Genomic DNA, 18,987 nt, shown 5'->3' on the forward strand with positions numbered 1-18,987 from the left:
TTAACAAATTCTTCTTGACTCATATCAATTTTGCTGAAAACCTAAAGTTTTTGTCAGTCCAATAGAGTTATCTATGGCTGAGCAAACGCACACTAGCACACCATTTGTTTTGCTGGGCGGTACAAAATTTAACCTAAATCTGTTTCGTGTACGTACACGCAATACATGCGCACGTAGATAACTCTATAAGATGCCCCTTTACCCCTTTAGCATTACGGCTTAGTAAACTCCAGATTTTTGTTTAGTTCTTCAATTTATCGTGCTGTAAAAAAGGTAAGGTGAGGCGGGTTTCACAGCCGTCAAAATAGTTATGCAAAATAGTTAAGCCTAAAAGAGCGTTATTTTATTACGTAACGCAACAAATCGGATGTCTAGACCCCCTAACATAAATAACCTAAGACCATTAATTAGTGTTATTACTTTGTTTCTGTTATTAATTACTTTGATTATAAAAACATTACATTAAATTATCAAAAAAAAAATGCATGAATTATTTCAAGCTTGAAAACACAAAAAAACTCACACATTGAAACTGTTTTTTTATTTGTGTTGGTGTTTATTTTGTTTCGTTTATTGTGGAAGTGTTGGTGAGCTTTTTTTTGCGTGTGTATGTGTGTACCATGAAAATATACTTCTTGTTCTTATTCTTTTTTTTCCAGAAAAACAGTTGATTTTAGTTTTTGACATTTTTATTCATAAAACTCTAATTAAAACTTCACAACTTCATTTTTCCACTCATTCTCGAATCGGTGCAATGCACTTTTCCGATCATGCCTGCGATTGATCTTCGCCCGTTGCTGCTGCGGTTCTGACTTCTGCTCACCGGAAAATCGTTTTGGATCAAAAATTGCCACATCGTCATGGCCTACCCCATAATTGCTCGACATCACGTTCCGACACGAACCGAATCCAAAAAGATTTTCTGGAACTGCAAATGAACCGGCAACCTGAAAGCAAAACCAAGACAACAACATCAATTTTCTGACTTCCATAATCGTTTCAAAGAAATGGAATCATTCTTTAGTTTCAAAATGAAAAGATTAGCTTACCTGGTTGGTTCTTTAACCGAGTTTTACAAAATTTCCCCCCAAATTTTCGATTTTTGTCGTCACAAGACCGCCTCAAAAATTCACAAAAGCAAAACTGGACAACGACTGAAATGACGGGCCGTCAGTGATGGCGACGGCTGCTGTGAGCGTGTGAGAGTGTTAGTGAGTTCTGAGAAGTTTTGACAAGGGGCAGTACGTAAACCACGACACCCATATTTAGATATGGGTCACCTCCTGAACTACGTAGATATGTTTTATTGTTAGGATTTCAATTTCTTTTTATATTTTTGGTATTTATTGTTTTATAAAACCAATTGAAAAATTTTAATACAAATTACACTATAATAAAAAAACAACAGAAACTTTTTTATGGATGAGGAAGATCTCCGATTTTTTTGTAGAACATCATTTCACATATCATAATTTTACAATCAAACTAAAATACGATTTGCCATATATAATTTCTGGTCCTATCTGCGTAGAAAACCCATGACTCATAGATTGTTTTCTACATTTACTCTAGATTTTATATTCCTTGTAATTTAAGCTAACATTTATCTTTAACGTTTTAAAAAGCACTGTTTTATTTGTCAAATTTTCAAATTGTCAAAATGTCAAAATGTCAAAATGTCAAAATGTCAAAATGTCAAAATGTCAAAATGTCAAAATGTCAAAATGTCAAAATGTCAAAATGTCAAAATGTCAAAATGTCAAAATGTCAAAATGTCAAAATGTCAAAATGTCAAAATGTCAAAATGTCAAAATGTCAAAATGTCAAAATGTCAAAATGTCAAAATGTCAAAATGTCAAAATGTCAAAATGTCAAAATGTCAAAATGTAAAAATGTCAAAATGTCAAAATGTCAAAATGTCAAAATGTCAAAATGTCAAAATGTCAAAATGTCAAAATGTCAAAATGTCAAAATGTCAAAATGTCAAAATGTCAAAATGTCAAAATGTCAAAATGTCAAAATGTCAAATGTCAAAATGTCAAAATGTCAAAATGTCAAAATGTCAAAATGTCAAAATGTCAAAATGTCAAAATGTCAAAATGTCAAAATGTCAAAATGTCAAAATGTCAAAATGTCAAAATGTCAAAATGTCAAAATGTCAAAATGTCAAAATGTCAAAATGTCAAAATGTCAAAATGTCAAAATGTCAAAATGTCAAAATGTCAAAATGTCAAAATGTCAAAATGTCAAAATGTCAAAATGTCAAAATGTCAAAATGTCAAAATGTCAAAATGTCAAAATGTCAAAATGTCAAAATGTCAAAATGTCAAAATGTCAAAATGTCAAAATGTCAAAATGTCAAAATGTCAAAATGTCAAAATGTCAAAATGTCAAAATGTCAAAATGTCAAAATGTCAAAATGTCAAAATGTCAAAATGTCAAAATGTCAAAATGTCAAAATGTCAAAATGTCAAAATGTCAAAATGTCAAAATGTCAAAATGTCAAAATGTCAAAATGTCAAAATGTCAAAATGTCAAAATGTCAAAATGTCAAAATGTCAAAATGTCAAAATGTCAAAATGTCAAAATGTCAAAATGTCAAAATGTCAAAATGTCAAAATGTCAAAATGTCAAAATGTCAAAATGTCAAAATGTCAAAATGTCAAAATGTCAAAATGTCAAAATGTCAAAATGTCAAAATGTCAAAATGTCAAAATGTCAAAATGTCAAAATGTCAAAATGTCAAAATGTCAAAATGTCAAAATGTCAAAATGTCAAAATGTCAAAATGTCAAAATGTCAAAATGTCAAAATGTCAAAATGTCAAAATGTCAAAATGTCAAAATGTCAAAATGTCAAAATGTCAAAATGTTAAAATGGAGAAAAACGAGAAAAACGATATAAAGATATATACTATATATACTAAGACGATTCGAATTTAATTCCGATTGAGTTGACTGAGTACTACAGCGTAAAAGAGCATTCTTTTATTAAGTAGCGCAGTTGGTGTGGGTTGAGGGTGTGGGGGGTTCGAACGAGTTATATATATATATACGATATATATTATTTTTTGATCAAATTTTCGTACAAATCAAAGCAACAATTACAAGTTTGATAGACAAACTATACTTAAAAGCTGGTTTTGTCACTTGTTTTTGCAAAACCGAAACGAAAATGCCAAAAATATTCGTAATTACCTTTTGCCTCTTGGTGGCGCTTTGTATTAGTACCCAGTCAAATCAATCCGAATTCTGAAACGGAATCTAATTAGAATCCGTGTTCGAACCGATTGTTGCGTTTGAAACGGAATTTGTTAACGATTCTAATTTGATTCCGTTTCAGAATTCGGATTGATTTGACTGGGTATGAGTGTGGTCGATGTTTGCGGACGTGTACGCAGAAAACAGAACTGTTACAACTACCGAAAATGCCTCACCTTCTTCTGATACACTGAGGAAAAAGAATGTAAGATTTTCATAAGACTACATCTTATGTGCTGCCTGATTTGAGTATCCACTAGCCTTTCGCGATTTTCATAGACAATCTTATGACCGTCACTATACATTCATATGGTTATAACTAAACTTTACTTATGTATTTGGTCCACTGTTGATAGACTATGGACTTCATAAGAAATTCTTATGGAATTCATCTGTAATTTTTCAATGGTTTTCGCGTAAGATGCTAGTGTGAAATTTTTTGACATTTCAAGATGGCGAAAGGACGGATCAAGCAGACAATTTTGAACGCTCGCGACTCCAAATCGCCCCGTAACTCGTTCCGGTAACTACTTCACAAAGCTGCCGCCGCCGCTATGAGTTTCTGATCGGACGAATAAATTTTCTTATTTACCGCGACCTCCAAGACTCTGGTAAGTTCTGCGGCGGGTGTTTCGTTGGTTTTGGTTCGAAGTTGAATATTTTGTTTTGGTATTCTAGGTAACATCACTGCAGCGGCTGTTGGTTCCGCCGGCGGCCCTCCTCAACATTCTCCAGAAGGAACCGGAGAATAGCATCGGTGAGGACAGTTCCGAGCAGCGGTCGAAGGGGTTTAAGTTTGATTGACGCGGTCATGCCGAAGGTGTTGGCCATCCGGCAGAACATGCCGAATCACCAGCAAAAGACCATTAAACCGGAGGCAGCGGAAAACCAACGGGACGACGAGCAGCGGAGGAACAGTGGGGCGACCACGAATATGAACGGAGAAAACATCTCCTCGAAGCAAAAATGAAATGAAGTTTTAGTTATATTACAATAATTCAAAAATATACACGTTTAAAATTTAAATAAACTTTTGTTTTCATTCAATTAAAAATAAGAAAAAATGGGTATAAAAAACAATGTATGTTAATATGGTCTCCATAAGCATTCCCGCATAGTCATGAACTATATAACTACTTTATGACAAATAGTTACTCAACTATTTATCAAATGGTCTCTACTATTCATTAAATTGTAACCCAACTATATATGTACGATATATCAACCCGGATGAACGAGGATGATTTAGTGACCATAAAGAAACATTAAATTACTTTTTGGGAAATGGTGACGATTTGTCAAATTGTTGGTTCGAAAATATGGAGTTATGTTTTCACAAATCGTCAGTATTTGGAAAATTGTTAATTTAAATTTTAAATGCTGCAAGAATTTGATCATATTCCTGATTATGAATTAATTATTTGACAGATCTTGTGTTTTTAGGGAGCATACAACATGTAAAATCTTAGTGTAACACCTTGTCCCAGTACCAAAAATGACCTAATAAAAATAATTTTATGAAAAAAAATAAATCTTAGGGTAACACCTCGTATAACGCGTTGTTTGTGTACATAGTATTGCCAATTTTGCACCTAATTCGACGCACAGCCAGACAATATTTATTTACACCTCTAAATGCACACGCCAGAATGCACACCCCCTCTCCACCCCGCTTGCCTACTGTGGTGAGTGTCCAGGATAAAAGCTATCATCGATTCGAAGCAGAGCTTTGGGGTGTGTGTCTCAGACAGTTTTTTTCATCTGTAGAGCTTTCCACAAGTTGCACGATTGTCTAAATATTGCTGCAATCTGCAATATTTTTAACTAAACCGATTCTCAACAATTTGCTTAGACTGCATTTTCAAAATAAAGTTTCATGCGTTTCAATGCCGTTGGTTGCATCCAACTTTTTAATGCATTCCACTTGTATCCAACATTGCATAACATAGATCGACTTAATTAATCGATCGACATGATCGACATAAATGGCCAAACCCCCTTTGGAACATCTGTCAAAACAAAAAGCTGTCGCTGCTGCAAGACTTCAAAGGTGTGGTGCATAATAATTGTGGTGGCCGATTCCGGACCCTGTTGCGCGCGTGCAATCTGCTGTTTATCGAGATTGTCCGGTTCGCGACGAATGTTTTGGATGAGCTGCTTCAGTCGGAACTGCCGCAGGCGGACCGGGTGCCGGAGCTGAAGGACAACGAGCAGGCTGAGGTGCTGTACAATCTGTTTCAACTGCTGTTGAAGAAGCTCCGCCGGTTTGCAGGGAGTCGTTTGTTGAGTAAGTTGGAACATGTTTCGTTTAATTATTTTGAGAAGATTACAATCTTTTTTTTTTCAGCGTAATCTGGTGCGAACCCTGCAGATTCTGGAGTACTGCGAAGCGTCCATTGCGCCGATCGCTGGCGGCGTGATGCTGCTGTACGAAGAGTTTGACATCGCTTCGTGTTGATCCCGGTGTTGATCAAGGAACTGATCGAGCTGCTCAACGTGGACGCGACCGACAGCCAAACGGCAAAGCACATGAGCCAGTTTCTGGAGCCGGAAATGCTCGCTCTGGAGCTTATCAGTCCACATTTGTCCACGCTGAGCGACGAACTGAGGAACCTGGAATCTTACGTGGTGCGCAACTGTGTCCTGCAGATCATGGGCGAAGCCATCGTGACCGAGCTGACCTAGGAGGAACTGGCCGATGACCTGAAAAAAGCGCGATGACTTCCTGCATGATTTGTTCAACCACACGATGGACGTTTCGGCCCATGTTCGCTCGAAGGTGCTTCAGATTAGGTACTACATCCAGGGCCAGAACGCGGTTCCACTTAGCTGGCAGCACCAGGTGCTGGAAGGTGCCGTCGAACGGCTCGAGGGCAAGTCACTGCTGGTGCGCAAGAACTCGATCGCGTTGATCAAAGCCTTCCTCGAGCATAATCCGTTCTCCGCTAAGCTCTCCCTGGCGGAACTTCGCAAGCAGTATGGGACGGAAGACGGCCAGATGCACGATATTCGAAACAAGATGGCGAAAACGAGGAAAACGAAGTCAACTTCCTGAAGGATTCGATCCTGTTTGGGATCAAGAGAACCGAAAGTGGAGTGCAGCAGAATGAGCAGTTCCAGTGCCGGGCGGACGAACTGTACGACGTGCTGACGCGGCAGGACATGGTGCAGCATTTACGCAGGGTCATGTCAAGAGAGAGAGAGAGAGAGAGAGAGAGTGAGTATTTTGTTTATAACGTTCCGTTTTTGATAAACTCACAGCTTGAAACTTGTCGCAAGTTCGTGCTGTTTGGTGGCAACGTAACCGGCAAGAACAGAAAGATTGTGCCGAACAAAAAGATCATTCAGGCAGCTAAATTTATTTGAAAACGATGTTTTTTTGTTATATCTCAGTAACTTTTCAAAATGGTATTAAATTAAAAATGCGGAATGCAGCATTTTGTTTTGTATTTTACACCAAAAACTTGAATGTTGTGAAAGGCTATTCTACAAAGCGTGCGCTCTCTCTCTCTTGTATTTATATTTCTGTTTTCGCCCGTCGCGCGCAGCGACAAACAAAAGAGCTCTGCGCTGAATGTTGACAAGTCGAAATTCCTCTTGTTTTGGTGCGTTTCGTCGTGGTCGTCGCGGTTCGCGATTGTTTATGAGCATCTTCACTATTTTCGCGTTCGTGTGTTGTGTTTTCAAAAGTGAGGGTAAAAAGAACTGCCTTCCATCCTCACAGCAATTATTGGCTGCATTTGTTTACATCCGTGAGCAGCTAGAAAAAAGCAGCGGGTTCAAAGGAGACAATTGAGTGGTTTTCCGGATCGTTTGTTTCCAGAAGTGTCTGCTTCTAGAGTGCTCCAGCAGGTTTGTTTACTTTCCAGAACTGACCTTCGAATCAACCAGAACAAATCAACCGGAAAACCACGCAAATTTTTATTAAATTTTAATGCAAACAAACATGTTTTTTTTTCAGATTTCGACGAAAAGTACCTTTCCACATTTGCAATTCCGACCCTGGCTGCCACCAACAAGGACGCGTTTTTAGCGACAGATTCTCTCGGTGAATCCCGGATTGTGTGGACCTGATCTTGTGCACACTAGTCGACATTGTCGAGTATGGTCGTGGGCAAAGGTCGTCGCGGTCAATTAGATAGGTATATTTAGCTTATCTTCCCTCCTCCTCCTCGTACTCCTCTTGAGTAACATTTGAAAGGGTTGATACTCTTTCGACCATTCATTCCATGTGTTTTAGTGTAACTAAAGGCCGTAAGAGTATGTCGTACCGCCCCTTTTCAAATGTTGCTCCTAATTTGTTAAATTTACCTCTCGGAATTGATACTTGCGATTTCTTTTTCTATTCCACAGAACTGAAATCCGGATATCAATCTAGGTTTCTATGAAGCAGAAGAAATCTAATTGTCCCTACAAAGGTAAAGTTTGGAACGAAAGGATTCTTCTATAGCAAAATTCAAATCAGCTGGAGTTCTTTTCGAGCGGCCAAGCCGCAGTTGATATTCTGTTGACGGAGCTGCCAATAGAACCAATGCTGCCCGAGAAATTATGTTCTCTAAATTCTCCCATTTCAAATGTAAAACTCGATTTATTCCCAGATTTTGTATCGAGGATGTAATTTATTCAACGTAGAGTGGAATATCACCATGGAACTTGAATATTATATTGTAAATAAATAAATTGTGGTTTATTTTGTTTTGTTTTTTCAAGGTTTGTACTTTTATCTAACTCGAAGCTTCCAAACTACGGATAACCGGCGTGAAACAGCTACGCCGTTTTTTTCGCAAGCGATTTCAAGTCAAGCAGAGTACCTGATCGATGGCGAAGATGGAGCTGGCATCGCAAATGCTACCGTTGTGCTGGATGGGACGTACGACTTTGTTCAACCTCCTGCTGTAGCGAAAGTTTCCTTGAGATTTTTTGAGTTTAGAATTAGAAATGCCTTTTTTTACAAGTCAAACCTTTAGACAAACGCAATACATCTTCTTCCCTGAATTAAACACCTGTTAAAAGTAACCCCCTTTTTTAGCTTAGGATTATTCGATCATTGTACAACTAAAATGACAATAAATTAAAATATTTGGACAAAGTAAAACTGTACTGTTTTTTTGCTCAAAATCCCGAAAACCCATAAAAAATGATGTTAATTGGAATTGTTACAGCTATTTCCCAAAATGTAACGCGCCATGAAAAATCACTCTAATAACTATTTAAAACCATAAAAATACCATTTGAGAAATGGTGAAATCCCTAAAATATATACGCAAAAATGAACTTTCAAAAAGCACTTGACAAAGTGTCGCTAGAAGAAAAAATCAAATAGTGAATATTGCTAACAACATATATGGGGAATAGTTCACTATTTGAGAGACAGTGAGGAATTAAAAAAAATATTTACCAAATAGTTGATATACAATTTGGTAAAAGGTTGATTGAATATTTAACAAATGATTTTCAAACGGTTTTTTTCTATGCGGGAAACCATTAATTCCATTCCCAAAATAGTAAAATAGTCGATTTTACTATATGAGAAATTAGTTGTTAGGCAGAAATGAACCCTACAATTGTTGTGATAACTACTTCGGATATAATCAAATTTGATTTTTAAGTTCTATCGATAGTTGGTGAATGTTTACCGCCATTATATGTGATGTTATTTACGTTGCTGCCGAACTGATGCCGCCTTATCCGATTGATCTATATCTGTTGATGGTTTTTCAGTGGTTTTGGTGACATCCCGGATAAACGAAAACTATATCGATTGCAGTGTGGAACTTAAAAAAACCTTATGAAATATGGTCACCATTTGTAATAATGTTATTTGGCGGACCTCGATAACTATTTGTTAAATGGTTACCACACGTAATAGAGTTATTTTAATGTTCATAATGGTCAACAATTTTCTTGATAACTTTGAACAACTATTTCTGGATGTTTTCTGAAATGGTTACCCTAAATCATAAGGTAATTTTAAAATTCAAATGGTTCAACTGGCGGACTTGGATGATTATTTGTCAAATAGTTACCGTTATAATTAGGGGTTTTAAAAAGTTTGTAATGGTGATTTTTTTCTGAATGACTTTGAAAAACTTTTTGAGGATGTTTACTGAAATAGTTATCCTAAATCAAAAGGCTATTTTAAAGTTCAAATGGTTAACTTCAATACGCGATATTATTGTGCGATCAGTTCCTAGCTGGACTCGGTCACTGGAAACGACCGGCGACTCAGTGACCGACGAAATAGGCGGCGGGCCAGATGCGGGCATAAAAATGTCAAAATCTCTTCCCCCCTCACTTCGTCTCACCATCCAGCTGCAGCTTTGTTGACAAACAAACGGAGCACGCGGTCGCATGATGGCGGCATCGAGCCAGAATTAGGGGTGATCATGTGATTAAAAATGAAAGTTTTTTCAAGAAAAATAATATTTTTCCGACCGAATAAAAAAATCAAACAATTATTCCTGATGTCGGAGAAGTGATGAAAAAGCAAAATTTTAATCCATAATTTTTCTATAAATTGAATTTTTTCACTCTAACTGGGAACCCCTAGGTCTATCAACGACCGTTTCCAATGACCGTGAGAAGATGCCAGAAAATCCAGCTACGAGCTAAATCCACAATATATATCTGTTCGAAATATTGTAATTATTTTCTAATATGTTTCACCAAATTCAACCAGGTTTTATTATTATTATTATTCGGAGCGTAATCCCCATTTTGGTGCCCATCATGCAAAAAATAAAAATAAAGTGATGTTAACAATACGGGGTGCACTTTCTTGGAAAATCTTTTCAATCATTTGAAGAATCTCGAATTTGAATTTTGGTAGTCACGTAGCCACGTTGTTTGCACGAGCCCTATCCTTACTATCCGAAGAGATTTTCCACAAGCGGCACACAATCAAAAACCTGAATTATTTCCTGTCCTCCCTGCAACAACTTTCCTTCAATCGTGGTTGACCACCTTTATTCCCATCCAGCCAACTAAAATCGAACCAGCATCGAAAGCCACACCAGACAAACGATCCGCCGCTCTGTTCTCCAATTCTTCATGGGTCATTCCATCTGAAGCGGAACAGCATTTGAAAATTACCCTCTCCGATCATGCTCAAATTTGGCAGGGCTGTTGATACTATCAAAACATGCAAGAATCCCGAATTTCATCCAAATCGGACCACCCCCTCCATTTTTGTACCTCCCCGAAAAATCGACTTTTTGGCGATTTTTGACCAAACCTCCTAGTTTCAAACGACGATAACTCAGGAACCACAAATCTTAGAGGGTCGGTCTTAGACTCAATTTTGAAGGAAATTGGACGTAGAATCCATTTCAGTGATCAAAATTTTGATTAATTTATTTTGTCTACCTGTATTGCGCAATTGAAAACTTTAAACGGCCGTATCTCAAAACACCCCAACTTATTTTTTTTATTTGACCTCACCATCGTGTTCCCCGGCCAATTTTACATAAGAATCACTTATCGACAGAAATGAATATGTTTCGTTCCAGAGATATCGAATTTTAAAGTTTTGTGTTTTCGAGATTACCTACATCAGCTTCATTCGCCGCATCTGCTAGAAGCACACAGGCGGGCTGATCAATAACTGCTACCTGGCCATTTATTGAAATAATATTTCATCATAAATAATCTTTATCAAATTGGGCAAAAATTTACTGTATAACACTGTAGGAAACTGGAGTTGAATCACGAATGTTTATCTGCTCAAAAAAAATGAATGAAGTGAATTTCTGTGTTAACCCACAGGACAGAGCAATAACGACACAGAGTAAAGGGCAGAATTGGATTCCGACGGAGCGAGCAGGAAAATGCAATTAATCTTGTTAGTAACACTGAACAATAAGTGCACGATACATTAATGAGTAAAAAATATGAACTAAAATTAATAAAATTTGTTGATACGTTGTACTCCAGTGAAGGACGATCACAAGGAGTAGGAAAAGGATTTCTGGAAAGTATAAAACTGAAAAATGTAAGAAAATCACAAAGCTTGATGTGCTGCAAAGCGGCTAATTCCCCAAATTTAGTTGCGATGATTTCGACACCGTCCGAACAACAGTATTTTTTTTTTCTTACATCATTCTTGGATTCTTTTAATCAAATGGAGCTGGCTCACAATATAAAAATTGATTTAATATGATCAATCTTTTAAACCATAAATCGGATTTGCCAAATTATGGTAAAGTGTCAATAATAAAATATAATAATAATAATAAAAAAGCAGGTTTTGGGGTTTTAGCTGAATGGCACTATTTTGCTACAGCCCATGATAAAGGCCCTAGTCATGGGCTCGGAGGTACTCTAAAACGGTTAGCAACACGTAAAAAAACGGTGCATTCAAAATAACCCAATAAATATTCCTTTCACAAAAATAGGTAGGGGAACAGCATCTAATTCCAGCGTTCCTCTAATGTTGCCATATCAGCGCATTGGCATTCAATTACAGCTGATAAAAAGCGTTTTCAACTGAAATCGAGTGATAAATAGCTCAATAAGAAGTGAACAAGCAAGTTTCTATCAAAAGTTTTGCATAATTTGTTGTTTAAATAGTGAAAATGAGCAAATTGGACGAAACTAGGAGCGAGGACTTAACCTGCCAAACATACCAGAATTTCCCCTATTAGCCATTAGAATAAATATTTGCGTAAAATTATAAAAATACAAATTAAATTAATCATCTCCCAGAACACCAGGTAGCAGTTATTAATCAGCCCGCCTGTGTGATACTAGCAGATGTGGCGAATGAAGCTGATGTAGGTTATCTCAAAAACACAAAACTTTAAAATTCGATATCTCTGGAACGAAACATATTCATTTCTGTCGATAAGTGATTCTTATGTAAAATTGGCCGGAGAACACGATGGTGAGGTCAAATAAAAAAAATAAGTTGGGGTGTTTTGAGATACGGCCGTTGAAAGTTTTCAATTGCGCAATACAGGTAGACAAAATAAATTAATCAAAATTTTGATCACGGAAATGGATTCTACGTCCAATTTCCTTCAAAATTGAGTCTAAGACCGACCCTCTAAGATTTGTGGTTCCTGAGTTATCGTCGTTTGAAACTAGGAGGTTTGGTCAAAAATCGCCAAAAAGTCGATTTTTTGGGGAGGTACAAAAATGGAGGGGGTGGTCCGATTTGGATGAAATTCGGGATTCTTGCATTTTTTGATAGTATCAACAGCCCTGCCAAATTTGAGCAGGATCGGAGAGGGTCATTTTCAAATTTGCACTTTTTCGTGCACAGTTGAGATGGAATGACCCATATACAAAATACAAACCCAATACGAAGCCTAGTTTCCGAGCAGAAATTCACTAAAAGTTTTGTTTAACATAACTTTTTTTTAAACATGGACTTGCGACGACAGATTTGTTGTTGTTGTTTGTTCTGGTTGCGCCGGTTTCTCACAGATGAATCAGCTTGAGCCCAGTCACGAAATATTCTAGCTGCAGCTGGTTGCCAGAATCCTGCAAATTAGTAGAAAATTTCTGCTAGAATGCTGTTAGAATATCCACCTCTGTGAGAACTCTTCCAGAATCCTGCTAGAACGCCGTGACTGGGAGGGCGTTTGCGAAGAAGGAGAGAAATGTCAAAACTGGGCGATACACCCAAAATGTGAGTTGATCATTTTGAGGAATTGCCGGAGATTACATTTTATTTTGGTAGGTTTACACTGTAACTGAAAATCGCACATTGCTAATGCGTTTCGCACTTTTTCATACGATTTTTTCAGTTCAACTACGTTTACCAAAAAAAATGTAATCGCAGTTGAACTCTAGATTTTTTCAAAACAACCTATCCCTCATGGGTTTCCTATGCAGATAGGGCCTTTTGAAAATTTAATCGAGAACTGAATAATTAGTACACGGTCAGCTGGAGGTACTCAAAATCAAGTTCAAATCCAAAATGACACTGTCAACTTGGTGTTGCATTTGGTGCAACGTTCGTTGGAGGAGGAATGTTTGTTTTGATTTTTTATTAAATAAAAATTATTTTCCCTGTGCCGTCAAAGTTTTTTTTTTTATGTTTTTTTTTCGTTGAGCACGCGGCGGCCGCAGCAGCAGCATCGGCTGGCAGCAACAAAACTGATGGGCATGACGTCGGCCATCAGTTTGGCGGAACCGAAGACGGAAGACCACACCAAGACGGTGGAGCTGCAGAAGGCGCTCGAGCCGTACAACGTTTTTGAGGACGAGTCCAAGCTGAACCACCGGATGGAGATTCTGTCCAAGCTGAACACGCTGGTCAAGCAGTGGGTGCGCAATAGCGTGGTTCACGTTTCTATGAAAAAGACAAAAGTTGTTATTTTGTCTTGCATCAACCGGAATTTCGTTCTTTTATGTCCCCAGAAGCACTCCTGAAAATTTGAGCCCATTTGGTAAGGTCTAGGAGCTCCAGTTTTAATTTGAAATTTATATGGGATTTTGATTTATTTTCCATGGGAAACTATCTTTTTTTACATTGTATTAGGATTTTTTTTTATAAATCGATGAAATGACTTGATTCTTATAGTAGGAGATAGGTTTTGAACTGGGGAACAACTTTGTAGAACATACCAACATGCTAGGAAGTGACCCTTTAAAGATACAGATACTTTTAGATGGTGGCTGGCCCCTTCAAAAGCCATTATCTAAAAGTATCTGTATCTTTAAAGGGTCACTTCCTAGCATGTTGGTATGTTCTACAAAGTTGTTCCCCAGTTCAAAACCTATCTCCTACTATAAGAATCAAGTCATTTCATCGATTTATAAAAAAAAAATCCTAATACAATGTAAAAAAAAGATAGTTTCCCATGGAAAATAAATCAAAATCCCATATAAATTTTAAATTAAAACTGGAGCTCCTAGACCTTACCAAATGGGCTCAAATTTTCAGGAGTGCTTCTGGGGACATAAAAGAACGAAATTCCGGTTGATGCAAGACAAAATAACAACTTTTGTCTTTTTCATAGAAACGTGAACCACGCTAGTGCGCAATGTGTCCATCTCGAAGAACATGCCGGAAGTGCTGGCCGAGAAGCTCGGCGGGAAGATCTACACTTTTGGGTCGTACCGGGTGGGCGTTAACCACAAGGGGGCGAATATTGACGCGCTGTGCGTGGCGCCGCGCAACATCGAACGGCAGGACTACTTTGGGTCGTTCTTCGAGCTGCTGAAGAAACAGCCCGAGGTGACAGAGTGCCGCGCCGTCGAGGAGGCGCTTGTGCCGGTCGTCAAGATGAACTTAGACGGCATCAAGATTGATGCGCTGAAGGAGATTCCGGACAACTTGCGAAGATATGCTGCTGAAGAATCTGAACTCGACCTTCCACGTGTCTAGCTCGACGCGGAAGATCATGCTGAACGAGTTCAACCGCGGTGCAGCGACCTCAAATTTAAATCATTAAATTTGTCCATTTTTCGATCCTCACCACAGTTCTGACCATGCGCGCTTACGCAAGCATAAATAATTTTACCCGTCGACTCGCGTTGCGCGACAAATAATTAAGCTTATGTACAGGTGTGGATCATGAGTCATCCTCACCTGAAAAGCCCTTTATTAAATTTCGCCAATTGTTAGGCAATCAAAAAAATGGTTAAGCTTTCAATTATGAATGTGCGATGTTATTCTACAGGGGAAATTGAGGGTGTGGCTTAACCAAATTCATTGGCATGTTCGTTCATTGGAGAATTCGACCTTCTCATTATTGACCAACATTTTTGAGAATGTTTTAGGAACATAATTTTGATATTCCAATAACATAATTTAAAGTTTCACGACAATGGTTCGAACCCATGACTTCCGATTTTGAGGTGTACTCACTACACCATACGGAAAGTCATAAAGAATTGCAGAGGTCTGCATAATTTAATTCATGAGGTTCATCGATGCTTCTCATCGAAACGGACCACTTTTAGTAGAACAAAATTTAGTAAAGTTTTCGGGGACTGACTATAAAAACCCCAAAATTCTTGAGGAGGGCAGTTAGTTCCAGTCAGTTCCAGCCAGTTCAAGCCCAGTCCAGTTCCAGATCCTGAAGAAGCCCCAGACCAGCCGGACCCGCCAGCAGCCACCAGTAGCAGAGGCCCCAGTCCAGCCGGACTTAGCGGTGGAGGCCGCAGTCCGCCGGGACTTAGCCGCTGTGAAGAGTCCGCCGGGACTTAGCCGCTGTGAAGAGTCCGCCGGGACTTAGCCGCCGTGAAGAGTCCACCCGGGACTTAGGAGTTCGGGTCTGGCATGGTTCGGCGAAGAGGTCTGGAGGACAAGTCTGGCTTCAACGTAGAGAATTGGCTCGACGAAGGCAACAAATAGTTGAGTGATGTGATCGTGCGCGTAAAAGTTGAGAGTGTTACCGTAAAAATTGTAATCTTTAAAAAGGGAATTATACAAATAAGTGAAGTTTACTGATCTGTTTTGACTCTACAAGTAAATATCACAAAAATCCTGAAAGCCAAAACCGCTCGGGCCGTTCAGGTGGTGACTAGCGGAAAGCAACGCTGTGTGTGTTTGGACACGCCATTATGATTGGACAAAACCGAGAGTTGAAAATGTGACTATGTGTGCAGTTAATGATGTCGCAAAGTAACAAACAGTTAAAATAGTGTAAAAAAAAAAAACAAAAAAACGTTAAATTGAAGAAAATGTTATGTGAGGAGTTCTAAGATGGAAGCAAATGTGCAGCAGTACGAGATGGAACCAAAACGGGCTCGAACAATGGCAGAAGCATCGAAAATTTCAAAAACAGCCAACAACGGACAACACTAGGGATTCAACAATGACGAGATCATCTGGAACAACTGGAGACGAAAATCAGCCACATCGGACACCCAAGAAGACGACCATGGAAATCTGGCAGTTTAGAGTGAGTAAACAAAAGTTATACCGAAATTTGATGTAAATAGTTAAAAAAAAACACGCTTAAAGATGGCGAATTTGGAGACGAAGGATTTAATCCAGATTATTCCAGAATTTGATGGGTCATTAGACTCACTGGACCAATTTTTAATGTTAATAGATTATTATGCTGATCAAATTCCTGAAGGCGAAGATCACAGTAAATTTTTAAATATTGTTTTTATGAAACTAAAATTTAAAGCAGCAGCACGTATTAAACGAATTTATGCAAACACTTGGGAAGAAACCAAGGCAAATTTAATTAGAGAGTTTGGTATCAAAACTACTTTTGGTAGTATAATTGAACAAATTGAAACTCTGAAACAAGGACGGGATGAAACATTTAAATCATATGCAGGTAGAGTTCTTGACATAAATTACGAAATCATAAAAATTGATCAAAGTTACAATGAAAATTCATATACAGCTTATAGCTTAAAAAGCCACTTTATAGTTGGAATTATAAATAATGAAATCAAAGAGATTGCCACGAATAACCGTCATATGAAGTTGGAAAATTTGCTAGAATTTTTAGAAAATGAACGAATTGACAGAGAGTCTTTAAGAACTCTCGAACAAAGATTACTTGCTAGTACTGAAAATTCAAACCTTAATTTTGACGGAAAATTCAGAAAATTCAGGTACAATAAAAATACAAATTTTTATCAAAGAAATAATTATCAAGCTAACAAATTTTATGAATGTTATAAAACGAATACTGCAAAGAGCACTTTAAAACGAACTTATACAAAAAGTCGACGCAATAAAAATCAAATTCCAAATAATTTTAAACTGCAATTCAACGAATACATTCCACCACATGAAACATTAAAAATCAATTTCAATAATGATTCAATATTTTATGCAAATATTGCTACCTTGGCAAGGCCAACAAAATTTCACAAATTTATAATTGACTCCGCATCATGTAACAATTTTGTAAGATGGGATGTGGTTAGTAATATGCGTTTAACTAACATTGATTTCAACGATAGAATTTCCATTAGAGGGGTTCATGGAATAGCAGAAGATACAGTAGGATCTGTAATTATGATTTTATTGATAGGAAATTCAAAATACGAGGAAAAGTTCTACATTTTGAAGCATTTCGCTGATGATGCAATTCTTGGAGCACATTTTCTAAAGAAATACACCTTATATATTAGTCAAAGTTTCGACAACATAGTTTTACGAACACCTGACACAAATAATATGCAATATAATAATCATGAAATGACCAATTTATTTAGAAACAATGACATTGAAAATATAAACAAAGTAAATATGACAGGTATTGGAGCAAATAGCTATGACAATTTTAATACAAATTATGATGAAAATAATGAAAATAGTTATGATTATGACAATAGCTGCAATGGCAGAATCCAACCATGTATTGAAGAGTATTATGACGATCAAATTGAAATTGATGATGATAACCAAGATTACCAAAAAGAGATGAATTTAGAAAACGATCGGGATTATGATGTGATTGAAAACATGAAACATGAGAAACTTACAGGCAACGACAGAATGAGAAAAATTTATGAATTGGTTAAAACAGACCACTTGAAAGGTGATATCAATCAAGAAATTAATAATATTTTGAATGATTTTAATGAAATATTTTATTTAGAGGGTGACGAGTTGACTTATACCAATTTAACCATGCACGATATAGAGACAACAACTGAAATTCCAATTAATAAAAGACAATTTAGATTTCCTGAAGCAACTAAGAAACACGTAGAAGAACAATTGGAAGAAATGTTAAAATTAGGGATAATACGTCCAAGTAAAAGTCCGTGGAATGCACCGGTATTATGCATCCCAAAGAAAGACTTAGACGCCGAAGGCAACAAACGCTACAGAATTGTAGTGGATTTTCGAGACCTAAATACAATTACTAAACCATTTGTGTATCCTATACCGCTTATTAGCGAAATTTTGGACAGTATTGGAGATGCTCGATATTTCTCAACTATTGATTTGAAATCAGGATTTTATCAAATCCCAATTAACCCAAAGGATGCTGCGAAAACCGCTTTTTCAACGTTTCTAGGACATTATGAATTTTTAAGAATGCCAATGGGACTGAAAAATAGTCCATCAACATTTCAAAAATTTACATTCACACTTATTTATGAAATACAACCAGTTAATGCGTTTGTATACTTGGATGATATTATTGTATTCGGTAGAACTATCAAAGAACACAATGAAAATTTATATAAAGTTTTGAATGCATTACATGAACATAATTTAAAAGTTGAACCATCAAAATGTAAAATTTTACACAAAGAAGTCAGATATTTGGGTCATATTATTAATGAAGAAGGTATTCGACCAACTAGTGAAAATATTGATAAAATCAAAAACATGAAAAGGCCGCAGACGATTAAAAATGTGAGATCATTTTTGGGAACTATAAATTTTTATGGAAAATTTATTCCAAACATTGCAGATAAACGTAAGCCACTTAATGCATTATTAAAGAAAAATGTGAAATTTATTTGGACACAAGAATGTGAAAATGCTTTTGAAGAATTAAAGAACCATTTAATTTCAGAACCAGTTTTAGTTAGACCGAACTACAATGACAAATTTGTTTTGACAACTGATGCTAGCGATTATGCTATCGGAGCAGTTCTTACTAATGAGAAATCAAATGATCACCCTATCGCTTACGCAAGTCGTGCGCTTATCGGGGCTGAAAGAAATTATTTTACTATTGAGAAGGAACTACTAGCTATTGTTTGGGCAGTAGACCACTTCAAACATTTTATTTATAACCAAGATTTTATCGTTTACACAGATCATAGACCATTGGTAGCTCTAT

General features: G+C 37.1%; 1 protein-coding gene, 1 long non-coding RNA gene and 1 pseudogene across 2 annotated transcripts; 2 read left to right on the forward strand and 1 right to left on the reverse strand.

Annotated features, from left to right (window-relative positions):
- Window positions 1-611: 611 nt before the first annotated feature.
- Window positions 612-2,144, reverse strand: LOC120430992 (uncharacterized). The gene is made up of 2 exons (XR_005607784.2): window positions 1,050-2,144; window positions 612-947 (listed from the first exon to the last, which is right to left on the reverse strand). It is a non-coding gene; the product is annotated as an uncharacterized LOC120430992 (long non-coding RNA).
- A 2,764-nt stretch (window positions 2,145-4,908) lies between these two features.
- Window positions 4,909-8,735, forward strand: LOC120430986 (uncharacterized; annotated as a pseudogene).
- Window positions 8,736-13,369: 4,634 nt separating this feature from the next.
- LOC128092343 (poly(A) polymerase type 3-like) lies at window positions 13,370-14,594 on the forward strand. The gene is made up of 2 exons (XM_052705983.1): window positions 13,370-13,531; window positions 14,268-14,594. The coding sequence occupies exons 1-2, from the start codon at window positions 13,370-13,372 to the stop codon at window positions 14,592-14,594; spliced, it is 489 nt and encodes a 162-aa protein (XP_052561943.1).
- The last annotated feature ends 4,393 nt before the right edge of the window (window positions 14,595-18,987 follow it).

Source organism: Culex pipiens, chromosome 1 (assembly GCF_016801865.2).
Source record: "Culex pipiens pallens isolate TS chromosome 1, TS_CPP_V2, whole genome shotgun sequence".
NCBI classification, from domain to species: Eukaryota; Metazoa; Arthropoda; class Insecta; order Diptera; family Culicidae; genus Culex; species Culex pipiens.

What these genes read in the sequence shown, in the direction of transcription:
- LOC128092343 (XM_052705983.1), top strand. Translation starts at nt 13,370, where the DNA reads ATGACGTCGGCCATCAGTTTGGCGGAACCGAAGACGGAAGACCACACC. An exon ending in ACACGCTGGTCAAGCAGTGG is followed by an intron (nt 13,532 to 14,267) that starts GTGCGCAATAGC and finishes TCCATCTCGAAG; the next exon opens with AACATGCCGGAAGTGCTGGC.